The following is a 27,951-nucleotide window of genomic DNA, read 5'->3' as shown; positions in this document are numbered from 1 at the left end:
TAGATTTATATTTAACACAAAATGAAGCCTACGTGTTATTAGTTCTACAGGTGTTGAGTACTAGTGGTACAGATTTGATAAAGAAGTTATCGATACAGAGGCTGTGCTGTAAATAAGAATGTTTCCATTTTGCCAATAACTGAATGCCTGTTTAATGGCGATTACTGTAAAAATCAATTTATTTCATTAAAAAAGGCCTAATAACTTTTTGACAGAAGGTTAGCAGGTTATGCTGCTTGTTTTTAGAATTTTTCTTATAGTGCAAGTATTTTGTGACTTTTTTTCCATCTTGTTCAAAAGTTATATTCAAAAGTTTTAGAGAAGAGCGCTCTCTCTTTCTCTCTCTCTTTCATCCCTCTCACCCTTCCTCCCCAGGGCTGACAGAGCTGTTGCCATGGTGAAGTGGGAGGAGTTGTCTGCTCTTATCTTGCAGGACAAGCCCAGTGCAGAAGATGAAACATGACCAAGGGATGGACAAAGACCATAAAGGGAGGGCCAAGTTTAAACCCTTGCCTTGGCCCAACTTTTTTAACCAATCACATTAATGCCTTTATTGTTCCATATTACAAAAATTCTGTTCAATAGGCAGTGGCATCCTTTCCAGTTTGTCTGATGCCAATAAATACTTAATAATCAATTGTGAAAACTTGAAAATTGTTTGGCAGTCCTTACTACTTTGCAGGCATTTGTGGTGCATAGCACTGGCATTACTGTACTGGTCAAGATATTGTCCACAATGCAGCTGTAGACACTGCTGAGGATTTTAGGCAACATACCAGACTACTTGGTATTACACGTCCTCACTGATGTAGATACCCAAGCAGCTTACCCTCTCCACTTCCAGCTCCCAGATGACCGGTGGCAGGTGGAATCTCCTCTTCTTCCACTATGATCTCTTTTGTCTTGGCTGTGTTGAGAGTGAGGTTGTTGTTCTCGCACATAGACATCAGACCTCCCTTCTGTAGGTTGCTTTGTATGTACTGTGTCCTATCAGGATGGTGTTGTCCACAAACTTTAAGAGGATGTTATCTTTGTGATAGGTAACACAGTTGTTGGTGAACAGAGTGTAGCGGATGGGACTGAAAATGCCTCTTTGTGGAGTGCCCATGTTTATAGTAATACCGGCTGAAGGTTTATTACCAACACTGACAGACTGAGGCTTCCCAGTCAAAGAGTCCAGGTGAGGTACAGGCCAAGTGTAGACAGTTTATGGGTGTGTTTGTGGGGAATGACCATGTTAATGGTGTTGGCATTGTTGTTAACAAAAGTGCTAATGTACCCAATCACATACTTAACGTAATCCTGTATGTTGATGCACGACCAGTCATTTACAGTCCTCATAGAAGTTATTTACAGCATCTTCAATCAAGTAATTAATCACAGACTATATTTATAAATTGGGAAAAGTAACTCTGTTGGTGAATCAAATTTACACTTTTAAATCCATGCAGACACAGAATCTCCTCCTTGGCTCTCTCTCACTCACAAAAACACTTGGCCAGGGAAACATCCAGGCTTCTGCACAGAAGAGATGACGAATTAGCAATCTTCAGAGAAACAATAGAGAAGCAGCCTTAAAGGACAGAGACAATCACTAACACTTATAGTGCAGCGTTCAGGTGAAAACTGCTTTGCTCCCAGCCGATGAAGAACAGGTACTTTGTCATCAACTTACATGGCCCTGTGTTAGTTTTCACCCAGGGCTATGTAGGGTTAGGATTTTCCCCCCTTAATAATAAGCACCATTTACAAAGTGAATTTCGTGTTTACTTGTGTTTTTTTCTCTCCAATATTAAAATTTGTTTGATGATCTGAATCATTTAAGTGTGACGACCATATAAAAAAATAGAAAATCCTGAAGGGGCCAAACACTCTTTTCAAACCAAGTGATTAAATAAATCACAGGGAGTCTGAAGGCTTATATACCTGCAAGTATCTTCGTTATTACAGATATTATGTGTTAGTGGATTCCTTTAGCTTACAGTGCAGTTTAAATGCTTCATTGTTGTGCGGGATCTTTCTCTACTGGTCGCAGAGAGTCCACGCAGAAGGGTAATTAATAAGCAAATTTTAAACAAGAATAACAGGATAACAGGTAATCATTAAGTGTTGTCAGTGGTAGGACATACAGTATACAGTCTGTAATAACCTGACATACCATATAAGAATAACCTGACATGAATTTATTTGAAATTATGACATTTACAATGTGATTTATTGGTAATATTTACAGTTTCCGGATATTCTGCATTCACCGTTGCGTTATCCTAATGCTGAATCTGCATTTTGTTGGCACTAAACCTCTTGACTGTTTTTTTTCTTCTTCAGTTTGTCTCGGCGGAGGAATCTCATTTCAACGGTACCGCAGCAGCAGGAGTCGCACTACCGCACCCAAAGGTGCGTAAAAAGACTTCCGCCGCCATGGTTAGGCCCCCAGCTACAGGTCTACGCAACTAAAATATCCCTCGGAGGAACAATTTGGATTAAAGATTTGCTAAAAACTAAGAAGAGATTGCTCGGTTGTTAAACATAGCATATCGCAGCCGGAATTAACCGTGCAAGCACGGTGAGAGTCACGAGTAGGGTTACAGCGACACGGATAGAGCTGCGGCGACGGAATAAACAGCAGCAAAAGAAAAACGTCCAGCTCCTGCTGACATTTTATATCCCGACATAGAAGCTAAAATCGGTGAATCAGAGCGCAGAGATGCCGGGCATGATGGAAAAGGGCTCGGATTATTTAGGGAAGGGTCGCTCAAATGGCACCAAAAGTCCATCCACAGCCTCTAACGGACATTTTTCTGACGAAAGTGGCAGCGACGACGAACACGGTGATATAGCCTCGAACAGCTTCTTACCGCTCCCGATGTCCGTGTTTTGAATATGACTAGTTAAATTAAACTGTTTTCGTGGTTGTTGTTTGTGTTTTCCAGATGTAGGAATGCGTGTTGGAGCAGACTACCAGGCCACAATCCCCGATTTTGAGCCCGGTGAGTTTTTATTGTTTTCTACCTGAGTGGTGAGCCGTGGTAGCCTCGGTATGTGTACAGTATCAGACTGTACTGTACTACGCTCACTGCCAATACGTTAGTTTGCTAGTGGATTAAAACTGACTGCAGTAATAGTTAAGAGTCCGATTTTCAGTCGGCTTGCTGTGGTATCAGCTTGTTTTAAAGTCAGCGTAAAGGCCGCGGAGGCAAACATGAACCGAAGTGACACAAACTTCACTGACAGCTATGACTGTCGTGTTTCTTCCAATTTATTAACAACATAAAATGTCAGGTGGAAAAGTACGACTGGAGTTTGATCATGATTACAGTTCGTTTTGAGTCATATAATTAACCATGATCGTTTTATTAAAAGAGTGCTGTGCAATTCTCGACTCACACCTCATTTCGTCATTTATTTAGCATTTAGATAATTTAATTACATATTGTGAAGGTAAAATAGATTTTAAAACCTGCTAAACAATGTCCTACAGCTAAATAATTTAATTATTGTATTAGAAGAGCATTACGGCAAGGTATTTTGGATAAGGTATGGTATTTGCTATGCTAAGAAAAAAAACGGAGTGCTTACTGTGAAAGATTGAACCGGCCTGAAACCCCTTCAACTGCTCTGCTCCAGATTTCACTCTTTATTTGCTCATTGTACTTCCCCACAGTCTGGACTCTCTGGTAAGTTCAGCTATGGTTCCCCCCCTGCTCTGTACAGCCAGCGACCCGAACGATTTTCCATGTGGTCTGACACAGCTCAATATTGCATCCATGACCCATTAAGCCTGCAATAATGAACATCAACTACATAGCTGTTAGTGGGGTAGAGGCCTTTCTCTTTGAAGCCATGTTGTGTTACGATAATTATTTGGAACAATAAGTGCCGTATTTGCTTCATTCAGCTGAAATACAGCTTAATTTTAAATTAATTTTAGTATTGATGTTTTCTTTTTCCTCCTTGGACAACCGTACTGAGGAGAACCATACTGAGACTATCATGTCCAACTATTGGAATACTCTCCCTGTTCACTGAGGTTTGCTGAGTCTGTGGAAGTCAGCCAGAGATATATAGTCTGGAATTTCAGTAGAGTGTGTTGTGTTAGTTCTGCTTTAGTGCAGTATATGTTTTCTCATCGAGTCTAGTATCTTTTTTACTTTATATTTTTTGGTGTCTTTTAATTTCTTTTACATTTTTGTTTATTGTTTTACCTGCTATAAAACTTTCTGCTGTTTTTCATTATTTTCATGACAGCACTTGATGACTCCTTTTTATGGCAAGTGCTATATAAATAAATATTGCTTGCTACTGAAGTGGCTCAAACAGAAGGAGTAATAGGAATAGTTCTTCCCTGATGATATGCTGTAATAACATATGTACAAACTGTATCTGGTGTATATCACTGATAAAATAACTTATAAGTGTTAAATTAGCAGCAGCTGAATAAAATCTGTTATTTTTATCATTTTTCTATAATGTTTGTACAGGTGCCACCAAGTACACAGATAAAGACAGCGGAGGGATGCTGGTTTGGTCTCCTTATCACACCATCATTGACTCCAAACGTAATGTTAATATTGTGTTTGACTGAAAATATTTAGTCCACCTTCTGTGATTTCTTTTTTTCTTTCTTCTTTTTGACACAAAAGATCAGATCCATCTAACAGTCTGTGTGTGTCTCCCTCCACAGTTGATGAATACATTGCTATTGCCAAAGAAAAACATGGATACAACGTGGAACAGGTGAGCTATACAGCAGCTGACTTTTCTTTTAAATGTGCCGCAAAGTTTAACTAAATGTGGTCACAGTCTGTATAGGGGAAACGTATTATCTTGTTCATTCCCCAATTGACAAGCTGCAGTAACAGCTGGTTGTGAAAAGTCTTCAGTTGCTGTTTTCAAAAAACTATAAAACAATGAAAAAGAATGTGGTAGACATGCTAGAGATATGACATTTTTTCCTATGTCACACATTATTATTAATGATATGACAACTTTTCCATCTCAGCCCCATATTTTTTCACTCATGTTAAAAAAAACTGGATCAGAAAATTGGATAGAAAATCCCCCACTGTTCTCAATGTAAAAGATTGAGGCTGTATACAGAATGACTCCGGTATTTACTAAACCCAACATAAGAGACACTGAAGTGAAGCAATACTTTCCTTGGTCCCAACCTAACAGCTGTAGAGTGCCAGCAGTAGCGGCCTTTAAAACTGCACACACTGTGACATTTTTCAGTTTTGGGCTGCCTTCTTGAAGCAACCTTTGCTCACCTTGTGAAACTCACATGGAAAGTAGCTAACACGCCATCTTTACATTTTTGTGACAGTCACAAAAGAAAATAAATTACCAGTTTTAACTTTGTACAGCTCTCAAGTGTAATGACATGCTGGCTTTACTGCTAGAACCAATATGAGGGGTTATTTTCACCCTGTCCCACAACAACAGCAGTGATGGAAGAGATGTAATTCTTTTCACAAGTTGAAAATTTACATTTGTTTTTTCTAATCATAGGTAAGGTTTTACAAAATATGAAGTTAAGATTAAGTTTTAGGGGCTTTGTGAGTTGTACAAATGGTTTAGATTATTTCAGTACAGGGAGTGCAGAATTATTAGGCAAGTTGTATTTTTGAGGAATAATTTTATTATTGAACAACAACCATGTTCTCAATGAACCCAAAAAACTCATTAATATCAAAGCTGAATGTTTTTGGAAGTAGTTTTTAGTTTGTTTTTAGTTTTAGCTATTTTAGGGGGATATCTGTGTGTGCAGGTGACTATTACTGTGCATAATTATTAGGCAACTTAGCAAAAAACAAATATATACCCATTTCAATTATTTATTTTTACCAGTGAAACCAATATAACATCTCCACATTCATAAATATACATTTCTGACATTCAAAAACAAAACAAAAACAAATCAGCGACCAATATAGCCACCTTTCTTTGCAAGGACACTCAAAAGCCTGCCATCCATGGATTCTGTCAGTGTTTTGATCTGTTCACCATCAACATTGCGTGCAGCAGCAACCACAGCCTCCCAGACACTGTTCAGAGAGGTGTACTGTTTTCCCTCCTTGTAAATCTCACATTTGATGATGGACCACAGGTTCTCAATGGGGTTCAGATCAGGTGAACAAGGTGGCCATGTCATTAGTTTTTCTTCTTTTATACCCTTTCTTGCCAGCCACGCTGTGGAGTACTTGGACGCGTGTGATGGAGCATTGTCCTGCATGAAAATCATGTTTTTCTTGAAGGATGCAGACTTCTTCCTGTACCACTGCTTGAAGAAGGTGTCTTCCAGAAACTGGCAGTAGGACTGGGAGTTGAGCTTGACTCCATCCTCAACCCGAAAAGGCCCCACAAGCTCATCTTTGATGATACCAGCCCAAACCAGTACTCCACCTCCACCTTGCTGGCGTCTGAGTCGGACTGGAGCTCTCTGCCCTTTACCAATCCAACCACGGGCCCATCCATCTGGCCCATCAAGACTCACTCTCATGTCATCAGTCCATAAAACCTTAGAAAAACCAGTCTTGACGTTTCAGCTTGTGTGTCTTGTTCAGTGGTGGTCGTCTTTCAGCCTTTCTTACCTTGGCCATGTCTCTGAGTATTGCACACCTTGTGCTTTTGGGCACTCCAGTGATGTTGCAGCTCTGAAATATGGCCAAACTGGTGGCAAGTGGCATCTTGGCAGCTGCACGCTTGACTTTTCTCAGTTCATGGGCAGTTATTTTGCGCCTTGGTTTTTCCACACGCTTCTTGCGACCCTGTTGACTATTTTGAATGAAACGCTTGATTGTTCGATGATCACGCTTCAGAAGCTTTGCAGTTTTGAGACTGCTGCATCCCTCTGCAAGATATCTCACTATTTTTGACTTTTCTGAGCCTGTCAAGTCCTTCTTTTGACCCATTTTGCCAAAGGAAAGGACGTTGCCTAATAATTATGCACACCTGATATAGGTTGTTGATGTCATTAGACCACACCCCTTCTCATTACAGAGATGCACATCACCTAATATGCTTAATTGGTAGTAGGCTTTCGAGCCTATACAGCTTGGAGTAAGACAACATGCATGAAGAGGATGATGTGGACAAAATACTCATTTGCCTAATAATTCTGCACTCCGTGTATGTTAGAATTAATTAATACACAAAGGGTTCATCACACAGCACAATAGTTAACTCATAATATAAATAATTTAATTATTGTAGAAGGAGAACGTTGTGAATTTTGGATAAAGTAAAATTCGCCAACTTAGGATCGATCTGCAAGGGTCTCTGCCCCTTACACCCACCCAACCTACATAGTGTCTTAGTCAGGGATGAGTTGTTGCCCCAAGTGGAGGAGTTTAAATATCTCAGGGTCTGGGGAGAGTGAAACAGTAGATTGACCGACAGATTGGTTCAGCGTCATCTGTGATGCAACGCTGTACCAGACTGTTGTGGTGAAGAAGGAGCTGAGCGCGAAAGCAATGTTCCTACTTTGGCCTATGGCCATGCAACCCGATATCACAGCAAAATGTGTAATGGACATACTGGTCCAACATGTCCATTTCATGATTGAAATGTACATGCTTGCAGTAAGTTGCAGTAAACTGCAGTAACAGCAGGGGGAGACATTTTATTTCAATCCAACATGAAAATAATAATGAGAAAGTGTAGACATTATTAGACATGCAAATACATATTAGCCACCTAGCTTAATAGCTTTTGGCAATTGAGGACCCCATACTCGCTTTTTTGCTCGCTACCAACTTCTTGGCTTTAAATATTTACCCCTGCTGGTAATGCAACTTCTGCATGGGTGTCCATTTCACGTTTTAGATAGGCAAGAACCGGCATGTCTATTACATGCTTTGCCGTGAAACTGGGTTGGGCCATGAGCTCTGGGTAGTCACCAAAAGAAAGAGATTGTGGAAATGAACACCTAAGGACCTCCTTTAAAGATAGTTGGAAGAAGTATGGCCATACGGGAGGAGCTCAGACTAGGCCCACTACTCCTCCACATCAAAAGGAGCCAGTTGAGGTGATTTGGGCATATGGGAAGGATGGGTGCCTTCTGGGCATAGTGTTCTGTAAATGTCCTTCTGGGAACAGGCCCCAGGGTAGGCTCACGACACATGGAGAGCTGCAGGAGGTGACTGGTCAGATGGAGATGTTGGCGTCCTTGCTTGCTTTCTCACTCTTAACTTATATAGCGCCAAATCACAACAAAAGTCGCCTCAAAGCGCTTCATAGATACAGAGAAAAACCCAACAATCATATGACCCCCTATGAGCAAGCACTTTGGCGACAGTGGGAAGGAAAAACTCCCTTTTAACAGGAAGAAACCTTTGGCAGAACCAGGCTCAGGGAGGGGCGGGGCCATCTGCTGCGACTGGTTGGGGTGAGAGAAGGAAGACAGGATAAAAGACATGCTGTGGAAAAGAGACAGAAGTTAAAAACAGATATGATTCAATGCAGAGAGGTCTATTAACACATAGTGAGTGAGAAAGGTGACTGGAAAGGAAAAACTCAATGCATCATGGGAATCCCCCGACAGCCTATGTCTATTGCAGCATAACTAAGGGAGGATTCAGGGTCACCTGGTCCAGCCCTAACTATATGCTTTAGCAAAAAGGAAAGTTTTAAGCCTAATCTTAAAAGTAGAGATAGTGTCTGTCTCCTGAATCCAAACTGGAAGCTGGTTCCACAGAAGAGGGGCCTGAAAACTGAAGGCTCTCCCTCCCATTCTACTTTTAAATACTCTAGGAACAACAAGTAGGCCTGCAGAGCGAGAGCGAAGTGCTCTAATAGGGTGATATGGTACTACAAGGTCATTAAGATAAGATGGGGCCTGATTATTTAAGACCTTGTATGTGAGGAGCAGGATTTTGAATTCAATTCTGGATTTAACAGGAAGCCAATGAAGGGAAGCCAAAACAGGAGAAATATGCTCTCTCTTTCTAGTCCCTGTCAGGACTCTTGCTGCAGCATTTTGGATTAGCTGAAGGCTTTTCAGCGAGTTTTTTGGGCATCCTGATAATAATGAATTACAGTAGGCCAGCCTGGAAGTAATAAATGCATGAACTAGTTTTTCAGCGTCACTCTGAGACAGGATATTTCTAATTTTAGAGATGTTGCGCAAATGGAAGAAAGCAGTCTTACATATTTGTTTAATATGTGCGTTGAAGGACATATCCTGGTCAAAAATGACTCCAAGGTTCCTCACAGCGTTACTGGAGGCCAAGGTAATGCCATCCAGAGTAAGAATCTGCTTAGATACCATATTTCTAAGATTTTCAGGGCCGAGTACAATAACCTCAGTTCGATCTGAATTAAGAAGCAGAAAGTTAGCGGCCATCCAGGTCTTTATGTCTTTAAGACATTCCTGCAGTTTAACTAATTGGTGTGTGTTGGCTTCATAGATAGATAGATCTGGGTGTCATCTGCATAGCAGTGTAAATGTATAGTATGTCTTCTAATGATACTGCCTAAGGGAAGCATGTATGATGTAAACAGAATTGGTCCTAGCACTGAACCCTGTGGAACTCCATAATTAACCTCAGTGTGTGAAGAGGACTCTCCATTTACATGCACAAATTGGAGTCTATTAGATATGATACAAACCACTGCAGCACAGTACCTGTAATACCTACAGCATGCTCTAATCGCTCTAATAGGATATTATGGTCGACAGTATCGAACGCTGCACTGAGGTCTAGCAGGACAAGCACAGAGATGAGTCCACTGTCAGAGGCCATAAGAAGATAATTTGTAACCTTCACTAAAGCTGTTTCTGTGCTGTGATGAGCTCTGAAACCTGACTGAAACTCTTCAAATAAACCATTCCTCTGCAGATGATCTGTTAGCTGTTTGACAACTACTCTTTCAAGGATTTTTGATATGAAAGGAAGGTTGGAGATTGGCCTATAATTAGCTAAGACTGCTGGGTCTAGAGATGGCTTTTTGAGTAAAAGTTTAACTACAGCTAGCTTGAAGGCCTGTGGTACATAGCCGATTATTAGAGATAGGTTGATCATATTTAAGATTGAAGAATTAATTAATGGCAGGACTTCTTTGAGCAGTTTTGTAGGAATGGGGTCTAAAAGACACGTTGATGGTTTGGAGGAAGTAATTATTGACGTTAACTCAGAAAGATCAATTGGAGAAAAAGAGTAACTTAACATCAATGGTACTAAGAGTAGCTGTAGATAATATTACATCTGTGGGATGATTATTGGTAATTCTTTCTCTAATGATAAGAATTTTATTTGTGAAGAAGTTCATGAAGTCATTACTAGTTAACGTTAAAGGGATGGTTGGCTCAAAAGAGCTCTGACTTTTTGTCAGCCTGGCTACAGTGCTGAAGAGAAACCTGGGGTTGTTCTTATTTTCTTCAATCAGTGACGAATAGTAAGATGTTCTGGCTTTGTGGAGGGCTTTCTTATAAAGCAGCAAACTATTTCTCCAGGCTAAATGATGATCCTCTAAATTTGTGACATGCCATTTCCTCTCCAGCTTACGAGTCATCTGCTTTAGGGTACGTGTTTGAGAATTATACCACGGAGTCAGGTACTTCTGACTCCGTGGTTAACTCACTGAAGCCTTTCATTGAGCTACCAAATAAACAAATTGGCACTCTCTTTCTGGCCACACACAATGCAGACATAAGTGTACACATTAGTTTTTGAATGCTACTGAAAATTGTTTTCTTTACAAATAACTCCCTGAACTAACACAGTCAATCCCTTAACATGTTTGTACTCTCTGCTCATGTTGCCTTTATATTAAATAATTTTTTGATTTTTAAAGAACTTATTTTAACACTCAACAACAAGATTGTCCACAAATGCCTCCACGTCACCAAGTCTGCAGCCTCTCATCCATGATCCACACTGCTTCATCACACGTCTGTAGCTCTTCAACTCCAGAACTCTGCTCCTCAGGCCTGAGACACAGATCAGCCTGCTTTGGCTGATCTACTCTCGATAGTTTTCCACACCCAAGTCTCGTTTGCTGTTTTACATGAATTTCTATGGGGTCAAAATGACATTGTTGGCAATTATTTTCAATCCCACACGTCCCCAAATTCACCATATAATATTTAAATTCCTTCTAAAAAAGTCATGAAATATAAGATGATGATGTTTTACTTTAACATAGTTACATGATTGGTCATTTTTACTCCTTTGCATTTTGACAAACTATTAACAAGTGGTTGTTAATAGTTTGGCACTTGGGCATGTTTCATTTGGCAAGATGATTCTACAAGTGAGAGCAGACAGCCCAGAATCTTTTCCCATCATTAGCAAGTACTATTTGAGTGTAAATAGGCTACTGAAATAGTTTTTATGTCTTGAAAATATCCTATTAGTTAAGTAAACAGCAGAACTGTTGTTATGAACTTGGCTTTACTGTAGGTTGATTATGCCAAACCATTTCCTTGTTTATCTGTAAAATAAGGATTTTTTTACACAGTTGAAGAATGACAGCTGGTGTATGACTACCATTAGGTCATTATTTCAAACTCATGTAGAGAACAGTAACAAAGAGTGGGTAGCTACAGAGTTAAAGTGAGTAAAATGAGCACCTGCTAATTAACATGGGATTTGGCCAAATGGCTTCATCTTTTAGCCTAGGCGGTTGGTGCTTTAAGCCTGTGGTATCTGTGTTTTGGTAACCCTTTGTGTGTGTGTCTTCAGGCTCTTGGCATGCTCTTCTGGCACAAACACAATATTGAGAAATCTCTGGCCGACTTGCCAAATTTCACCCCGTTCCCAGATGAGTGGACAGTGGAGGACAAAGTGTTGTTTGAACAGGCCTTTAGTTTCCACGGAAAGAGCTTTCACCGCATCCAGCAGATGGTAACCACTTAACACAGCAACATCAGTGTTTCTGATCCAGTAATGTAATGTTTCTGATATTAACAATAAACCATAAAGATTTGGGGGAGGGTACTGTACAAACAGTTTTGAGGTACTGTTTCTATGAAAATATCACGTGTTTTGTTTATTTTATTTTATTTATTTATTTATTGCTTCAGTTACCGGACAAATCCATCTCCAGTCTGGTGAAGTACTACTATTCATGGAAAAAGACGCGTTCCAGAACAAGTCTGATGGACAGACAGGCTCGTAAATTGGCCAATAGGAGCAACCAGGATGAGAGGTACAGCACATAGATCAACACTACTCCTTGAATCTGACTATAGTCCTTTGTTTTGAAAAAAAAAGTTTTCTCTTTTTTTGCTGAAAAGAAGGCATTTTGTCTCGTCAAAGCGCAAAGCACTCTGACACCCATTTATCCACGGTTTGTGGACATACCTCAGTTAAAAAATCTAGGGCGACAAGAGAGCATTTGTTAAGCAAAATGCCCGTCTCACCTGTTAAGCAAAAAGCCCGTCTCACAGTCAGACCTACCTGTCCCTGTCTGGAAATTGAAACTTTCCTGGGACATTTTGGGAATTTTTATGCAGAAACCATTGCAGACTCATGCCCTTGAGATTTTTTTAAATATGAAAAATCATTAAAATTGTTACTTAATGTGTCTGTTTTTATTGACTGACCTCCATCATCATTTCAGTTACCTAAAAACGTAAGCTCACAAAGAGTTAGTTTTGGATTCTACTGCGTCGGTGTGAGGTTGCTGTTGTGTGACGACATCCAGTGATTGGATTTTGGCTTATTGTTGCTGCAGTGATGAGGAGATACAGGATGCCAATCCCATTGAAGCCCACGACAGTGACTATGACCCCAGCAAGGAAACTAAGAAAGAGGTAATTTGAACACACCTTATTCCATTTTTTTTGTTAAAACCTTTGAACTTTACCATATACTGCTCACAAAAATAAAGGAACACTGTTGAATCAGAGTATCTGAAATACCAAGACTTGGGCATGACTGAGTTGGTAATGGATCAGTGATGGTCTGGAGAAGTATATCCATGGAGGGATACGCAGACTTCTACAAGCCAGGCAAGGGTACCAGTATATCATTTGGGCATCTTTGGACCCACTGTCAGGCGTAGGGTCGTGGGGGTCCTTCTGGTGCACGACAGTGCCCGGCCTCATGCTGCAAGAGTATGCAAGCAGTTCCAGCAGACAACCTGGACAGGTGGCAAGTCTGCCACAGGGCTAACACATAGAGACAGAAAACCATTCACGCCAACATTCACACAGGGTTATATGTTAGGTTACATTTTTTTCCCCTTCTTGGCAGTTATGTGTTTTTAGTTCATCTGAAGACATACATATATATTTTATCCTGTACTGGTGTAAGACAAATGATTACACGAAAACAAGGAACATAAATAAAAAAAAATAGGAAATACTAACTTCAGAGCGGGTTTTGTATTCTTATTGTTTTTTGTCCCTCCGTTTCCCTTCTCTTCCCCTGGTCTGTTGATTTCTGCGGTGGCAGTGGTGATCTTTTTCCTGTTTTTCCAGTTGAGCAGTATTGTTATAGATAATTTCATTGTGTATTCTGATTCCGATTCTGATTTCGATTGTTTTCTTGGTGAGAATCAGGGCCACAAGAGGGGGTGTTCTGATCTGTTTGGAGTTTATACTTCTTCTAGATCACCAAACAGAGAACGGGGCATTGTGGGATGTTGTGGTCAAGGATGTGGGATAATTTGGTAGTTGTTTCTTTCCAGAAGTTTTGTATTGGTGGACAGAGCCAGAATGTGTGAAGGTGGTCATTAGTGGTGTTGATTGTGCAGTTTATGCAAACTCTGATTCAGTCAGTCCCATGACATGTATCTTTTGCTGTGTGAGGTGTGTTGTATTACTTGTATGTTGGTGTTGTTAGACATGATAAAAATATTATTGCGGACTCTATTGTCATTTGTAAAATAACAAATGACCAAGTTCACAGGTTAGAGTTAAATGTCAACCATATATCTGTTATCCATCCTTCCATTTTCTTCCACTTATCCGGGGCTGGGTTGCGGGGGCAGCAGCCCAAGCAGAAAAGCCCAGACCTCCCTCTCCCCAGCCACCTCCTCCAGCTTGTCCGGGTGAACACCAAGGCGTTCCCAGGCCAGCCGAGAGCTATAATCTCTCCAGCGTGTCCTGGGTCTACCCCCTCCTCCCGGTGGGACATGCCCGGAAAACCTCGCCCAGGAGGTGCCCAGGGGGAATCCTTGTCAGATGCCCGAACCACCTGAACTGGCTCCTTTCGATGTGGAGGAGCAGCAGCTCTACTCTGAGCCCCTCCCGAATGGCTGAACTCCTCACCCTATCTCTTAGGGAGAGGCCAGGCACCCTTCGGAGGAAGCCCATTTCTGCACCTCCTGGCCGCCACCCGACTCACATTGCATCCGACCCCTATGGTGCCTCCTGTGGGTGGTGGGCCTGCAGGAAGATGGGCCCATGTCCCTTTTTCGGGCTGTGCCCGGCCACCAGACGCTCGCCCTCGAGCACCCTCCCCGGGCCTGGCTCCAGGGCGGGGCCCGAGTAACCCTATCCCGGGGAGGGTGAACTGTTCCCTCGATGGTCTTTTCATAGAGGTCTTCTGAATCGCTCTTTGTCTGGTCCCTCACCCAGGACCAATTTGCCATGGGAGACCCTACCAGGGGACAAAAGCCCCCAGACAACATAGCCCCTGGTATTCCTGGGACACACAAACCCCTTAACCACGAAAATGTAGCGATTTGCAGAGGGGAATCTGTTTTATTCTTGATATTTACAGTGGAGCAATTTGTATATATTAGTGCTATTTCTTACATTTGTAAAATGTAATATATTGTATTATTTAATTAGTTTAGTCATTTACTGTTACTGTCTTGGAGCAACGGTAACCCACATAATTTCCTTGAATTACCGTAATTGTCGGGCTATAAGCCGCTACTTTTTCCACAAGCTTTGAACCCTGCGGCTTTTAGTCAGGTGCGGCTTTTCTATGGATTGTCCCTGATTTTTGTCATATCGTAAGACGATTTGTTTTGTTTGTTCCGCTGTTGTACGGCACTACGTTGCCTGGCGGAAGGGCATGTGATCAGACACACAGTATCGGTGTTCAAGAGTGGTATGTTGGTCACATGTCCATCCGCCAGGCAACATAGTGCCGTACAAGTAGCACGAAAAACAAACTTCAAAGTAGCGCTACGCGTTCAGCGGGAGTCGTGGATGGTGTGCAGCAATAAACTTGCGAAAAGCAAGTTATGCTCAACTCCACCGGTGGAATCTGACAGCGTGGAAAAGTGTGAAAACATCCATCCATCCACCTGAGCCTAAAAGGTAGTCTGAATCTATTTTTCTGGTGTGCTGTAGGTTATTGTTATGTACTACATTTGTTACTCGTTTATGAAGCACAGCACATGTTTCGTACTTGTAATTACCGCTACTTGTACATATACCTAAAAAGTTGTGCAAATATGTACCCATAACTTATTTTTCAAAATATTAATAAAAGTGATGTGTCTCCAAACAGCCATCTCTTTCCTGACAATTTGCTTTGTGCATATTCTCTTACATATGATAAGTCAACATTGAAACACCTGCGGCTTTTAGTCAGGTGCGGCTAATGTATGTACAAAACAGGATTTTCCCCTGATTTTAGCTTGTGCGGCTAATATTCAGGTGCGCTTTGTAGTCCGGGAAATACGGTAATTAATTCCATAAATTCCAAAATGGATTATCTGCGTGGATGTTTAGGTCTTTTTCCCATTTGTTGATTGGAGTATGTGGTGCATTGTCATTAGAGAAGTGATGCTCAAACTTTTCAAAATGAGTGCCACCTCATAAAATATATGGCTCTTAAAAGTACCACCCTTATGACTGACATTAAAGGCCAGTAGTATTGGCCTATATAACACCATTTACACGAGACAATTTATTTCTTATATGAATGTTATTTATTTTAACTGTCATAAAAAGGATGTGACAAGGGATAATAATAACAACTGTACTGCATTAAAAACATTCACAGCAGGTGGGATATCCGTTCTTTAAGTGATGAGGTATGAATAAACTACTCTGCGTTTATCAAGGCTGTTGTGTTTTTAATATGTTTTAATGCTTTGTATCTTGTTTTATTTAATCAGAAAAAACCCTTAAAAAAAGGCAGCGATCACTGTTGGCCTTCTCGGTTTTTATTACCACTGTTCATTTTAAACCTCAATTTTTAAAACCTTTCGATGTAACTACACCCCAGCCCGTGCAGCAGTACAATAATAACTAACCTCGTAATGTGGATGGATTATCGCAGTTGTTCTCCTAACTGAAGTTTGGTCCGTTTACACTATCACGACATGCGATTGCATTTGTCCCTAACCATCGGGAACCCTCGCGTTAACTTTTATCGAATGGAAAAAAGTTAGTGTTCGTTCTCCAGCTTCACTGTGTTAATGTGTTTGTATTAAGCTAACCATAGCTGTGTAGCTAGCCACCATGTAGCACATCATTACATACCAGCTAGCCCAACTTCAGTAACCCTACAAACGTCACTGCTTTTTTAGTTTTCTGTCTTCATTTATGTCGGAAGTGATAGCAGAGCTGTATATTTGAGGGATTTCTGAAAAATTTAATCAGAACATGGTATATTATTTCATCTTAAAAATTTTGCGGCAGACTTCCCGCATACCACCAGAGGGAGCTCACATACCACCAGTGGTATGCTGGATATTAGTTTATTTAGTTTTGTGTTTTTAATGACTTTGCAGTTTTGTTGTTGCTGTCTAGTAGTGATGGTTGTAAGAAATTATCACAAATGTAATTTATTTGCAGTGAAGTCAGGGTTATCCCATATGGGTGTTTGAGTTGTAGGTGAGAATATAGTGTTTTTTATTTTATTAATCTTCCACCAAGCTATTGCACTTGTGATGTCTGATTGTATTGCTTATAAATGGTAAATCTTTGATTGATATGTCTTTAATAAAACTTAATGTGTCAGGGCGATCGTGGCTCAAGAGTTGGCAGTTCGTCTTGTAATTGGAAAGTTGCCGGTTCGAGCCCCGGCTCCAACAGTCTCGGTCGTTGTGTCCTTGGGCAAGACACTTCACCCATTGCCCACTGGTGGTGCTCAAAGGGCCTGGTGGCGCCAGTGTCCGGCAGCCTCACCTCTGTCAGTGCACCCCAGGGCAGCTGTGGCTACAATGGAGCCACAGCTGCCCTGTAAAGCGCTATACAATTACAGGCCATTGACCATTTTACAATCAGATTGTTCGATGTCCATCCATGAATGAAAGTGATGGGTTGAATGTATCCATTTGATGAGGTATTGTAGTTGGTTGGCTAAGAAGTACTGGCAGAAATTTAGTGCTTTTAGGCCTCCTTGAAGTTTTGACTGTTGTAATGTTGTTAGTTTTATTCTGGGCTTTTTGTTTTCCAGTAAAATGATGGTGTTATTATGTCATTATGTAATTTAAAAATTAATGTCATTTTGTATTCAGTTATGCTTGAAATTAGTGATGGAAGTCAAATATGTCATAGTAGATTTTTCCATAGGCTTCTATTACATGGGCTTCTTTTTGTAATTGTTTTATAACCTTGAATGCAGTAGGAAAAATGCAGAGTTAAGACACTTCTATAATGACTCGGACAGTTGAGAGTAGTCTCAAAGTGTATTTTTAAAGTTGAGGACTTTGATATTTTTCCCTTAAAGAAACAGTAAAAAGCAATAAATGTCCATGCTTGCCAACAGATGTACAGACAGACAAATTAAGGCCATTACTGATGTACCTCCTGAAAGGAACATATTTAATAAATAATGAAACGTTTTTGTAAAAAACCAAATTGATGAAAATGTAATGGTTTAATTCTAAGGTTGTGTGTAGCAGGCTATAATGAAAAAAAAAACAGGTAAATACAACCTTGGATGAGCAACAAAACATGACATATTATGCCATGTTATTATTTATTTAAAAACAATTAAGCCAAAATGAAGGAACGAACTGGGTAAGGTTAAGTGCAGCCTTATTGCTTACATAGAAATTAAAAGTGTAAGCTGCAGCGAGGTACCTAACAAATTCACATTCAGTTGATTAACTGATCATCAGCAAGTGTGAGCACTTCTATAAAAGCAGAAGTTTCGGCTCCTGAGCTTTCAGAATTAGAATCAACTTTATTTGGCCAAGTTTGTGCACACAAGCAAGAAAGTTTGCTCCCATTAACTTTACCTATGTAAACTATTTTTAAATAGGCATATACAGACAAGAAAAATATAAATACGAAGAGAAGATAAAAAGAAAACCTCAATGTACTGAAGCAATTTTGTAAAGAAGAGTGGGTGAAAACTCCTCCATAACCAAATGAAAGATATATTCATTATATTTCAAATTACTGCTGCTAAAGGTAGGCTGACAGATTATTGAGTGATGCCGTATATTTCGCATTTTTATTCACTGCTTCAGCATTTTAGTTAGTTGTCAATGCTATTTTTAAGGCCTCATATAACTAGACTTTTATCAATGTTTAAAATCATTCTCTTACCTTCAGAACCAGGCAGAGCCCCCAGTGCCAGGATCTAAGGTAGCTTTGGGTCGTAGGGAGCATCAGACCCTGCAGCACCGGCATCACCAACGCTCCCGCTGTCGCCCCCCCAAAGGCATGTACCTGACCCAGGAGGATGTTGTGGCCGTCTCCTGCAGTTCCTCCGCTGCAAACACCCTTCTGCGTCAGCTGGATATGGAGCTGGTGTCTCTCAAGAGACAGGTAGCCCTCATCCACTTGACTACTGAACTACTAAACCTAAAAAAAATTTGTCTCCTCACATCAGACACTGGTCGCAAGTTTTCTTTGTGTCAAAATAACCCATTAATATTTGTCTGTGCAACCGTGGGAATATGTTGAACTACTAACAGACAATCATAAAATGGGTTTCCAGTTGTAGCCCCTTGGTAAGTAACAGAATGCTTAGCAGCATTATTCTTTGTTTTTAAAATACATAAGAGAACACTGTTGAGGTTATAGTCAAAATAACTTTTGCTGGATGTACCGCATACATGTGTGTGTTAGTTTACATTTTGAAATGGGAGGGCTTAAATTTGATCCAAGTGCTATTTATCACCCTTCCTGTAAATATTTAGAGAGGTCTTCACGGTTGTATTGATGTACGGAAACTTGAAATGCTTAAAAAAATGGCACTACAGCATGTAAAAATGATGATACACAGCAATCACAATGTACTGACATCAGTGAACTGGAGTGAAACTAGAAAGACATATAAAGAGATTGTCAGACTTAATAGACTGTTACATAACCCACAGGTAAGTGTAGTTAAGCACTAACAAAGCAGAGTACAAAATAAGCATCCTGTAGAAGTAATACAATTGTATCATTAGGTTATAGACTACAAGATATGAAACTACTACACTTGTAAAGAGTGAGGAAAAAAACGTTGTAAAAGTGCAGTCATGCTTTCTCAAAGTTCTCTGCACTTCCTGTTTCCTCTTTCCAAATATTAAAATAAAAACTCTACACATTTCTGACAGCAAACAACCGAAATACAATTTCCATGGCTATTTATTTGTTTTTATTACTTTATTTGCAGAAAATATTCATTTCAGTTTTGTGGTCATTTCTGTCACACTGGCCTAAAAAGTCTATATAATCCGACTTTTAATAATTCTTCCAATTTGTCCACCCGTCAGTTATAACACCTGCAAATTTGTCCCATTTCAGCCCAAACCTATCCAAGCATTTAGCTCCATGAACAAATTAGTCCTTTTGAATGATTTCTTTCATTGAATGCGTTCTGCCAGCTCGTCCATAATCTCGAACTCTTTTGTTATCCCACACACAAAGATGAATAACTGCATTTTGTCATCAACATCACAACACTTGTCCGTTGCCAAGAAGAAAAGGCCAAAATTGTCCAGTTTGTTTTTGAACTGATGCTCCTGATTTCCTGCAACGTCTTCAAATGCGTCTTTTTTCAGGTCATATTTGGCACAGCAATGTCCAGGAAATACTTTTTGATAAACTCACCATGAGAGAACTGTTTACTAACTGTTTTATTCAACTTTATGGCAAAAAAAACAAAAACTTTATGGCAAAGCTCACCATGTCTGCTACATCCCTTAATGTCTAAAGCTTGGTAAAAAGTCCCTGTTGCTTTTGCAGTTTTGCTAGCAAATCTTCACATCCATTCCCACGCTGTATCAGTCAAGTTCTTGTATTTCTCTGTATAATGGTGATTCAAATGATAATTCTCAAACACAGCAAACTGCTCTCCACAAACAAAGAACACAGCTTTACCTCTTACTTCAGTTACTAAATACTCTTAGACCATACAACTCTACATTCTGCATCAAATTTTGTTTTTTTTTCTATCGAGGTTAGCATACATCCCTCGTAAATGTCTGTTACAATATATTCGTAGAGAAGCTGCATTTGTTTGGACACACTGAAGTATGTCAACTAAAAAAAAACCTAGTGACCTTCAGAATGACAGCAATAAAGTTTGATAAATATTTCCTCAACGTTCTTCTGTTTTTTGCATTCTCTTTATTATAGACTTTTTTCAAAGACAGAGTTTATCAAAGAGTATTTGGCAGCTGAAATGGGACAAATAAATGCTAAATACTTATTTACATTTGAATCCTACTTTCCTACTGACTTCATACAGCCTGGACAAGGAGCAGACAATGCCCAGGTCTGATATAGGTGATGGTGTTTCTTCAGTATGATGTGTAGGAGGCAGGACAAAGGTCCCGCATCTCTGTGGAAATTTATTGAACAGTTACCACAGCTGTTCTGATATGGGTGAAATTGGACATCACAGATTTTTTGCACCATGAATCTGAGATGGTAAAAAATGTCCAATCCAAACGACTGGGAAATGGCCAATCCCAGTGAGACATCTGAAAACAGCTTCAGGTTTTAAAGGGTTTTCTGGGAGTTTTGTTAATTCTCACCTTTGACTTTCTCGTCTATTCTTCAGGTCCAGAATGCCAAACAGATGAACAGTGGACTGAAACACATGTTGGAGTCTGGGATCGAAGACTTCAGACTACCTGAGGTACAAATACACTGAAGATGACTGATATTATGATGATTAAATTGCATGAAACTCGTCAGTTGAAGCCATTTATGGTAATGAGTTTTCTGCTATGATAAAGTTATGTTCTGATAAAGTATATATGTAAATGAGGATCCCTGTTGTGGAAAGTAGAAATGTTTTTATATCTTTTAGTTTGTCGTGTGTTTTAACTTTACTATTCAATATTGTAGTGTAACCAGAAGGTGAATGCCCGCTGGACAACAGATGAGCAACTCCTGGCTGTTCAAGGTAACCTCCATGTAGAAAAAGCAGCTGCTTACAGGTTTTAAAAGTAAAATCCACCAAATGGCATACATGAAAAAGAACTTCTTGGCTTTTATATGGGCTGGTTCTCACTCTTACAGCCATTTTTGACCACAGCAGCCAGTTGTTTTCAAAGAATAAACTTTAAAAATCCACTGTGAACAACTTTTCAGCACCAAGAAGTAGATTACATTTTAAATTCACTCTTATTTACGGTATATATATATATATATATATATATATATATATTTTTTTTTTTTTTTTTTTTTTTTTTTTAATATATATTTTATACCAAATTACAACAATAGTCAACTCAAGATGGTTTATATTGTAGGGTTAACCTTACATTACTTTTAGGGTAAACAATGAGACAACCCCATTAATCAGACAACCTCGTGTTAAGCGAGCACTTGGCGGCAGTGGAAAGGAAAAACTCTCTTTTAACAAGGAACACACCTCCAGCAGAACCGGGCTCAGGGAGGGGTAGCCATCTGCCATGGCAGGTTGGGGTTGAGGGGAGGGAGTTTTGTCAAAAAGAAAAATTTGAAGCCTAATTGTAAAGTAGCAAGGGTGTCTGTCTCCTGAATACAAACTAGGTGCTGGTTCCACAGAAGATTGGCTGAAAGCTGACCGCTCTGTCTCCCATTCTACTTTTTAAATATCCTAGGAACCACCAGTAAGCCTGCTGTGAAACAATGAAGTGCTCTGTTGGGGTGCACCTTCCCCTCCAAATTAGACAAGCGTCATCAGTGCAGGTCTTTAAGTCCAGATTGAAAACCTATTTTTATTCCCTGGCTTTTAACTCTGTAGGAAACTGACACCTTCTTATTTATTTTATTGTATGTAATGATTTTATGGTATTTTTAATTTGGTAGTTGTTTTGATCTGTGTTGTTCAGCACTTTGGTCTGCCTGGTGTGTTCTTAAAGTGCTATACAAATAAACGATGATGATGATGATGATGATGATGATGATAACAGATTATCACAGTTAGAGCCTAACTGGTGAAAATAGAGGAGCATTTAAAAAAGGAGCCAGAGGTGAACACCAGAGCTAAAAGTGACTACATTTTTACTTTATGTACAAAAACATACCTCTAAACTGTAATGACTGCTAAATGGTGCTCTCATCCATTTATGATTTTTTCATTGCATATATTTGTGTAACTTTAAAAATCCATCTGTGTTGTTGTACAGGTGTCAGGAAGTATGGAAAAGACTTCCAAGCCATCGCAGACGTAATCGGTAATAAAACGGTAGGGCAGGTGAAGAACTTTTTTGTGAACTACAGGCGGCGATTCAACCTGGAAGAGGTCCTGCAGGAGTGGGAAGCGGAGCAGGGAACCAAAGCTCCCAATGGAGACAGTGCCACTTTGGGAGAGGAGGGAAAGAACAGCTCAAACACTCCATCAGGAAAGAGCACAGATGAAGAGGATGATGAGGTGAGGCTTCGTGAATTTAGTCTTGATTATTATTGAAATCATACTGGGTGGTGTTAGTAGATGTTTGAAGACACAGTTATCCAGTTTGAAGTCCAGTTATCTTGAATTTAACCATTCCTAGAAGTTAGTGGTTTTTCATTCTCTAATGTTATGTAAATTATCTTGGAACTAACTTCCAGAGCAGGATTATCTGCTTGACTTGTGTAAGTAACTCATTTTTGTTCTATGCAGGGTCAAGTCACTTCATTAGGTGCATCCCCTGCTGCCTCTTCATCATCTTCAGCTCAGACTCCAATGATATCTAGTACCTCCTCCTCTTCCCTTCACCAACCCCCTCCCCTTCTGCGCCCCTCCCTCCCTGCCACACCTTCTCTGCACCGTCAGCCTCCACCACTCCAACAGCAAGCCCGCTTCTTGCAGCCCCGATCCACGCTGCAGCAGCCCCCGCCTCTCATCCGTCCCTCCCCAATGCCACCCCGCCTTAACCCCCGACCTTCTGGTCCCTTGACCCTCAGTGGAAACCCTGCAGGGTCAGGTCTAAGCTCTGCCCAGCAGTGCTCCAGCCTGACTGTCCACCAGTCGGACACAACCTCATCTTCCTCTATCCACTAACAAATACACACTATTTTTGTTTAAGAAATGTCTAAGTCTTAACCTAAAGCTGTCTGAAAGACTGCTGCATTCAGGTCCTGTGGGAATATCTGCATATCCCTCAAAATGTTAACAGTGACTTTCATTGCTACTGCTAATAACCAGTTCTTTTATGACATAGTGATAGACAGTCAGGTGAAAAAGAAAGTGCAATCTCCTTCAATTCTTAGGTTTTAAGTATTGGGAGAAGGGCTGTCATGATACTTAAATTTAATAACAACCCCAGTCACGATATAATCTAGACCTTCATGTGGCTCTAAAATGATTTCAATAAAACATTAGATGAACAACAACATTTTACAGTTACACATGACATACACTACCTTCAAAGGTTTGGACACACCTTCTCATTTAATTGTTTTTTCTTTATTTTCATGACTACTTACATTGTAGGTTCTCAATGAAGGCATCAAAACTTTGAAGGAACACATATAGAATATATATGTAGTAAGCAAAAAAGTGTGAAATAACTCAAAACATGTTTTAGAATTTAGATTCTTCAAAATAGCCACCCTTGGCACTCTTAGCATTCTCTCGATTAGTTTCATGAGGTTGTCACCTGAAATGGTTTTCCAACACTCTGAAGGAGCTTGCAGAGATACTGAACACTTGGTGGCCCTTTTGCCTTTACTCAGCGGTCCATCTTATCCCAAGCCATGTCGACTGGGTTTAGGTGAGGTGACTGTGGAGGCCAACGCTCCACCACTCTCCTTCTTGGTCAAATAGCCCTCACACATCCTGAAGATGTGTTTGGAAGGGATGGCATGTTGCTGTAGGATGGTGTGGAGCCATGCTGGTTCAGTGTGCCTGCAATTTTGCAAAAATCCCTAACAGTGTCACCAACAAAGCACCCGCAAACAATCACACCTCAACCTCCATGCTTCTCCATCAGTTCTTAAAGTCATGATAGACTGTCATGTCTCTTTACTTAGCTGCTTGGTTCTTTGCCATAATGTGAATTCTACCAGTTGTCAAATAGGACTATCAGCTATGTACCAACCTGACTTCTGCACAACACAACTGATGGTCCCAACTCCATTAAGAAGGCAAGAAATTCCACAAATGAATCCTGACAAGGCCCACCTGTGAAGTGAAACCATTTCAGGTGAATACATCTTGAAGCTCATTGAGAGAAGGCCAAAGGTTTGCAGTGCTGTCAACAAAGTAAAGGGTGGAAGCTAAAATATAAGACATATTAGGAGTTATTCTCATTTTTTTCTTTGGTGCATAATTCCATAGATTTTGCTTCATATATTTGATGTCTTCAGTATGTATCTAAAATGTAGAAAGTAGTAAAATAAAGAAAAACCATAAAATGTGAAAGTGTGTCCAAACTTCTGAGTGGCGTTGTATAGGCAGGGGTGCACATAAGTGGTCCGCAGGTGCGTATGCGCTGTCAAAATAAAAAACACGCACCAGATAAGAAGTTGCAACGCGCGTTTGCGTACATAAGATTTTCTGGAGGAGAACAGACAATTGTTTAGAACTCTTAAAGAAGTCGAAGAAGCTCCTTTAAGCAATTACTTTGGTGTTCCTCCACCTCCAAAGAAATGTCAGGAGTCCGAACCGTAAAAGAAGCGCGTATTCTCGGAAAAGCGGTTGCAGGAGGTGAGCTGGCTTCACACAAATGATGAACGCACAGAATATGCCGTGAAAATCCCACTCGGACAACTTCTTATCTGGTGCACGTTTTTTATTTTGACAGCGCATATGCACCTGCGGACCACTGATGTGCACCCCTGTGTATAGGAATGGGCTTCATAGCTGGTATGAGGTGTTAGTATATGAGGCGTTTGTCATGTGTTGTTGTTCATCTACGGTTATATTTATCACATTTTTAGACCAACCTTTTAGATCTCCTAATGACAGGATTATTTCCCAATACATAAAACCATAGAACTGAAAGGAGGTGTAATTTCTTTTTTATATGAATGGACAGGCAACACATTTGTACAAAATATGAACTTAAGTTTTTAGTCTTTAATATTGTGTGCTGGGTTCATATTTGTCTTTCAACCAGTACATGTAGTTTCATGTCTACTACACATACTGGTTGAAGGGTAGGTTTTAAAGTTTTTGTTTTGAAACAAACAAACACTTTTGGAGTCTTTGGCTTGAAAGTCAAATGCATGTAACAAAGTGTGTTGATTATTAAATGAGAGCTTTGTCATCATCACCTATTTCCCTAATAGAAAATGTGGTATGCCAAAGGATTCAACCCTCTATCCTTTTGTTTTCAGCCCTTTATTTTCCTTGGACACAACTTAAATTAGCAGCAAAAATTCAGCATGGCAGAAGTTAGTCATCTATAGAAATCGACTTGTTGATATAAGACAATTAAGAGTCATGTTAGCAGCTCAGTGAGGCTGTATTTGGGCGAAGCTTTGAGCTACACTACACATTTCCAAAATTATTCCGTCACCCATCCAACGCATTGAGTTAAGGGGTTCAAAGGGTGTATAAAAGCAAATACCTAGGCATGCAGACTGCTTCTGCAAACAATTGTGAAAGAAGTGGTCACTCTCAGGAGCTCTGCAATGACAGCATGCTAAGATGTTCACATTGACAATATTTAATTGGTTTACCTTGTAGCTACCATCTATCTTAATTTAGTGTGTTATTGGGCTATATTTTTCATTTGTTTTGCAGGGATTTTGACTTTATAGTGGCTCAAGCTTAGTTGCTCCTTGAGATAATAGCTGGCCCTTCATAAATGGTAAATTGAGTGGTTCTTATCGAGTGCTTTTCTACTCTGAGCGCTTTACACAACTTCCTTGATTCACCCAAGCACTTTTTTTTTCTATTCTCTTTCTATGTAAGTTCTTCTATCTAACATTCACACATCGATGGATGCACTGGAGAGCAACTTGGGTTTAGTATCTCGCCCAAGGATATTTGACATACGAGACCGGAACCACCAACATTCCAATTAGTAGGTGACCAGCTCTACCGCCTCAGCTACAGCCACCCCAATTGTCTTAGCCTATTAGTAAATTAGGCCAGCATCTTGAGTAAATGACTTTATTTTAAATTGTTGTGTACTGCAAAAGTCCAAAGTAGAACTGACTGTTGGCCTGCAAATAAATAAATGCTTAAGTTAGTGTAAGTACACTAGTCCGGCATTATTAGTAAAACCATTAACAGATTAAATAAATAATCATCCTCTTATTACACTGCATTACTCTTTTGGTAAAACTGTGGGCTGTGCGTTTTTCTTTGACAGGTACTGCCCATGTACTTGTATCTATGTCAGACTAAGCCCATCATCCTATGGCAACGGTATTTCTTGGTGCAGCTTCCTCCAGCAGAACTCATACTCAGAAAAACATCTGCTTAGGATTGGCTTAAGAAACAAGCATCCTTCAACTTCTCTGAATCCTTTGGCTCTTGTGAGTTCTAGGGTGGGCCTCTTACATTGGAACACTGTCTACGTTGCCATATACAAATATATCCACCAGTGTTTACAGTCTTTGTACCAGTACTAAAACAGTCCTTGTGTTCCCTTTGAAGTTCAAGTTTCACTGTTAGGTTATTTTCAGATTTCTGATTACTGTATGTCATTTCCCACTCATTATACCTCAGGACATTTTTTTTAATCAATTAATTAATTAATTAATTAACTTATTTGTTTGTTTTCGTTTTTTGGATGGGGTGGGGGGCAACAAGACGCTGTTCCTATTGTAGCTCTAATAAAACTGTGGCCTCTGGGGGTTCCAGCAGGGCTATAAACTAATAGTTTTGTGTTAAACTCTGGTGACTTACGTTCTTTTCCTCAATGTCACCGGCAAATACCACTTACAAATCTGTACTTTTAGCAGAGTTACTGCAGCTTTTAGCAAATAAATGGGAGAAAACAGAGAACTATTAATTAAGAACAATTTTTCAGCAGAGGATTTATCCAGTTTAGGGGTAGCAGGTGGGAAAATATCCACGATGAAATATGTTGCTCAGCACAACAGTACCACTTTGAGTTTGCACATAGGAAATGGTTGAGTATAGTTTCTGACATGTCATTTAGCATAACGATGTACTCATGATATCAGTGGTACATAATCTTTCTGACAGGCCTTGTTATTCTGCACAAGACAACAATGTGTAAAGTTCAGTATATTCTTGAATAATTTGTAACCTAGTGTGCATCCAGTGGACTGTTAGTAACTTGTTCAATAATACTGATAAATCCTGCTGTACACTTACACTTGGTCATGTAGTTAATTTAATGCTTTTTGAAAACACTAAACAAAATTTTCACATCAACATCTTTTACATTTGTAGAAACATCTCCATCAGTCAAAGTAAAAGTTTTCCTTTAATTGTTCTATTGTTGTTGTTTTTTTCCCCATTATGTTTAGATTTTATTGGGTAAGTAAAAGTAAGCCATTTGAGTGTCTGCTATTTATTCCCTTTCTTCCTGGTGCTACCACTTTGGACTTGGTGTTTAAAAAAAACAACTCATTGTGCAAGTGCTCTTAATGCTTTTTGGAATCACAGCATTCATTCAATGTAACCAGAATCATAGAGTCCTTTGAGTTTCAGTATGGTAAAAAATATTGATGTTAACATGAAGCTACTGACATGTCCTTCTGAGGCCATTTGCCAATGTCATTAAAAAAATATATTTGTACCATGA

The 27,951-nt window shown here is 39.9% G+C and overlaps 1 protein-coding gene and 1 long non-coding RNA gene across 2 annotated transcripts; one reads left to right on the top strand and one right to left on the bottom strand.

The window, feature by feature from the left end:
• Positions 1 to 161: 161 nt before the first annotated feature.
• Positions 162 to 3,714, bottom strand: LOC145429254 (uncharacterized). The gene is made up of 2 exons (XR_013909491.1): positions 3,580 to 3,714; positions 162 to 1,518 (listed from the first exon to the last, which is right to left on the bottom strand). It is a non-coding gene; the product is annotated as an uncharacterized LOC145429254 (long non-coding RNA).
• Positions 2,445 to 27,951, top strand: rcor3 (REST corepressor 3). The gene is made up of 12 exons (XM_026172007.2): positions 2,445 to 2,831; positions 2,934 to 2,990; positions 4,482 to 4,559; positions 4,685 to 4,737; positions 11,688 to 11,849; positions 12,029 to 12,153; positions 12,682 to 12,760; positions 18,422 to 18,637; positions 20,868 to 20,945; positions 21,158 to 21,215; positions 22,426 to 22,670; positions 22,902 to 27,951. The coding sequence occupies exons 1-12, from the start codon at positions 2,708 to 2,710 to the stop codon at positions 23,280 to 23,282; spliced, it is 1,656 nt and encodes a 551-aa protein (XP_026027792.1). The 5' UTR covers positions 2,445 to 2,707; the 3' UTR covers positions 23,283 to 27,951.

The sequence above is a fragment of the Astatotilapia calliptera genome, chromosome 6 (genome assembly GCF_964374335.1).
Source record: "Astatotilapia calliptera chromosome 6, fAstCal68.1, whole genome shotgun sequence".
Taxonomy (NCBI): domain Eukaryota; kingdom Metazoa; phylum Chordata; class Actinopteri; order Cichliformes; family Cichlidae; genus Astatotilapia; species Astatotilapia calliptera.
This window is presented reverse-complemented; position numbering and strand designations above follow the sequence as displayed.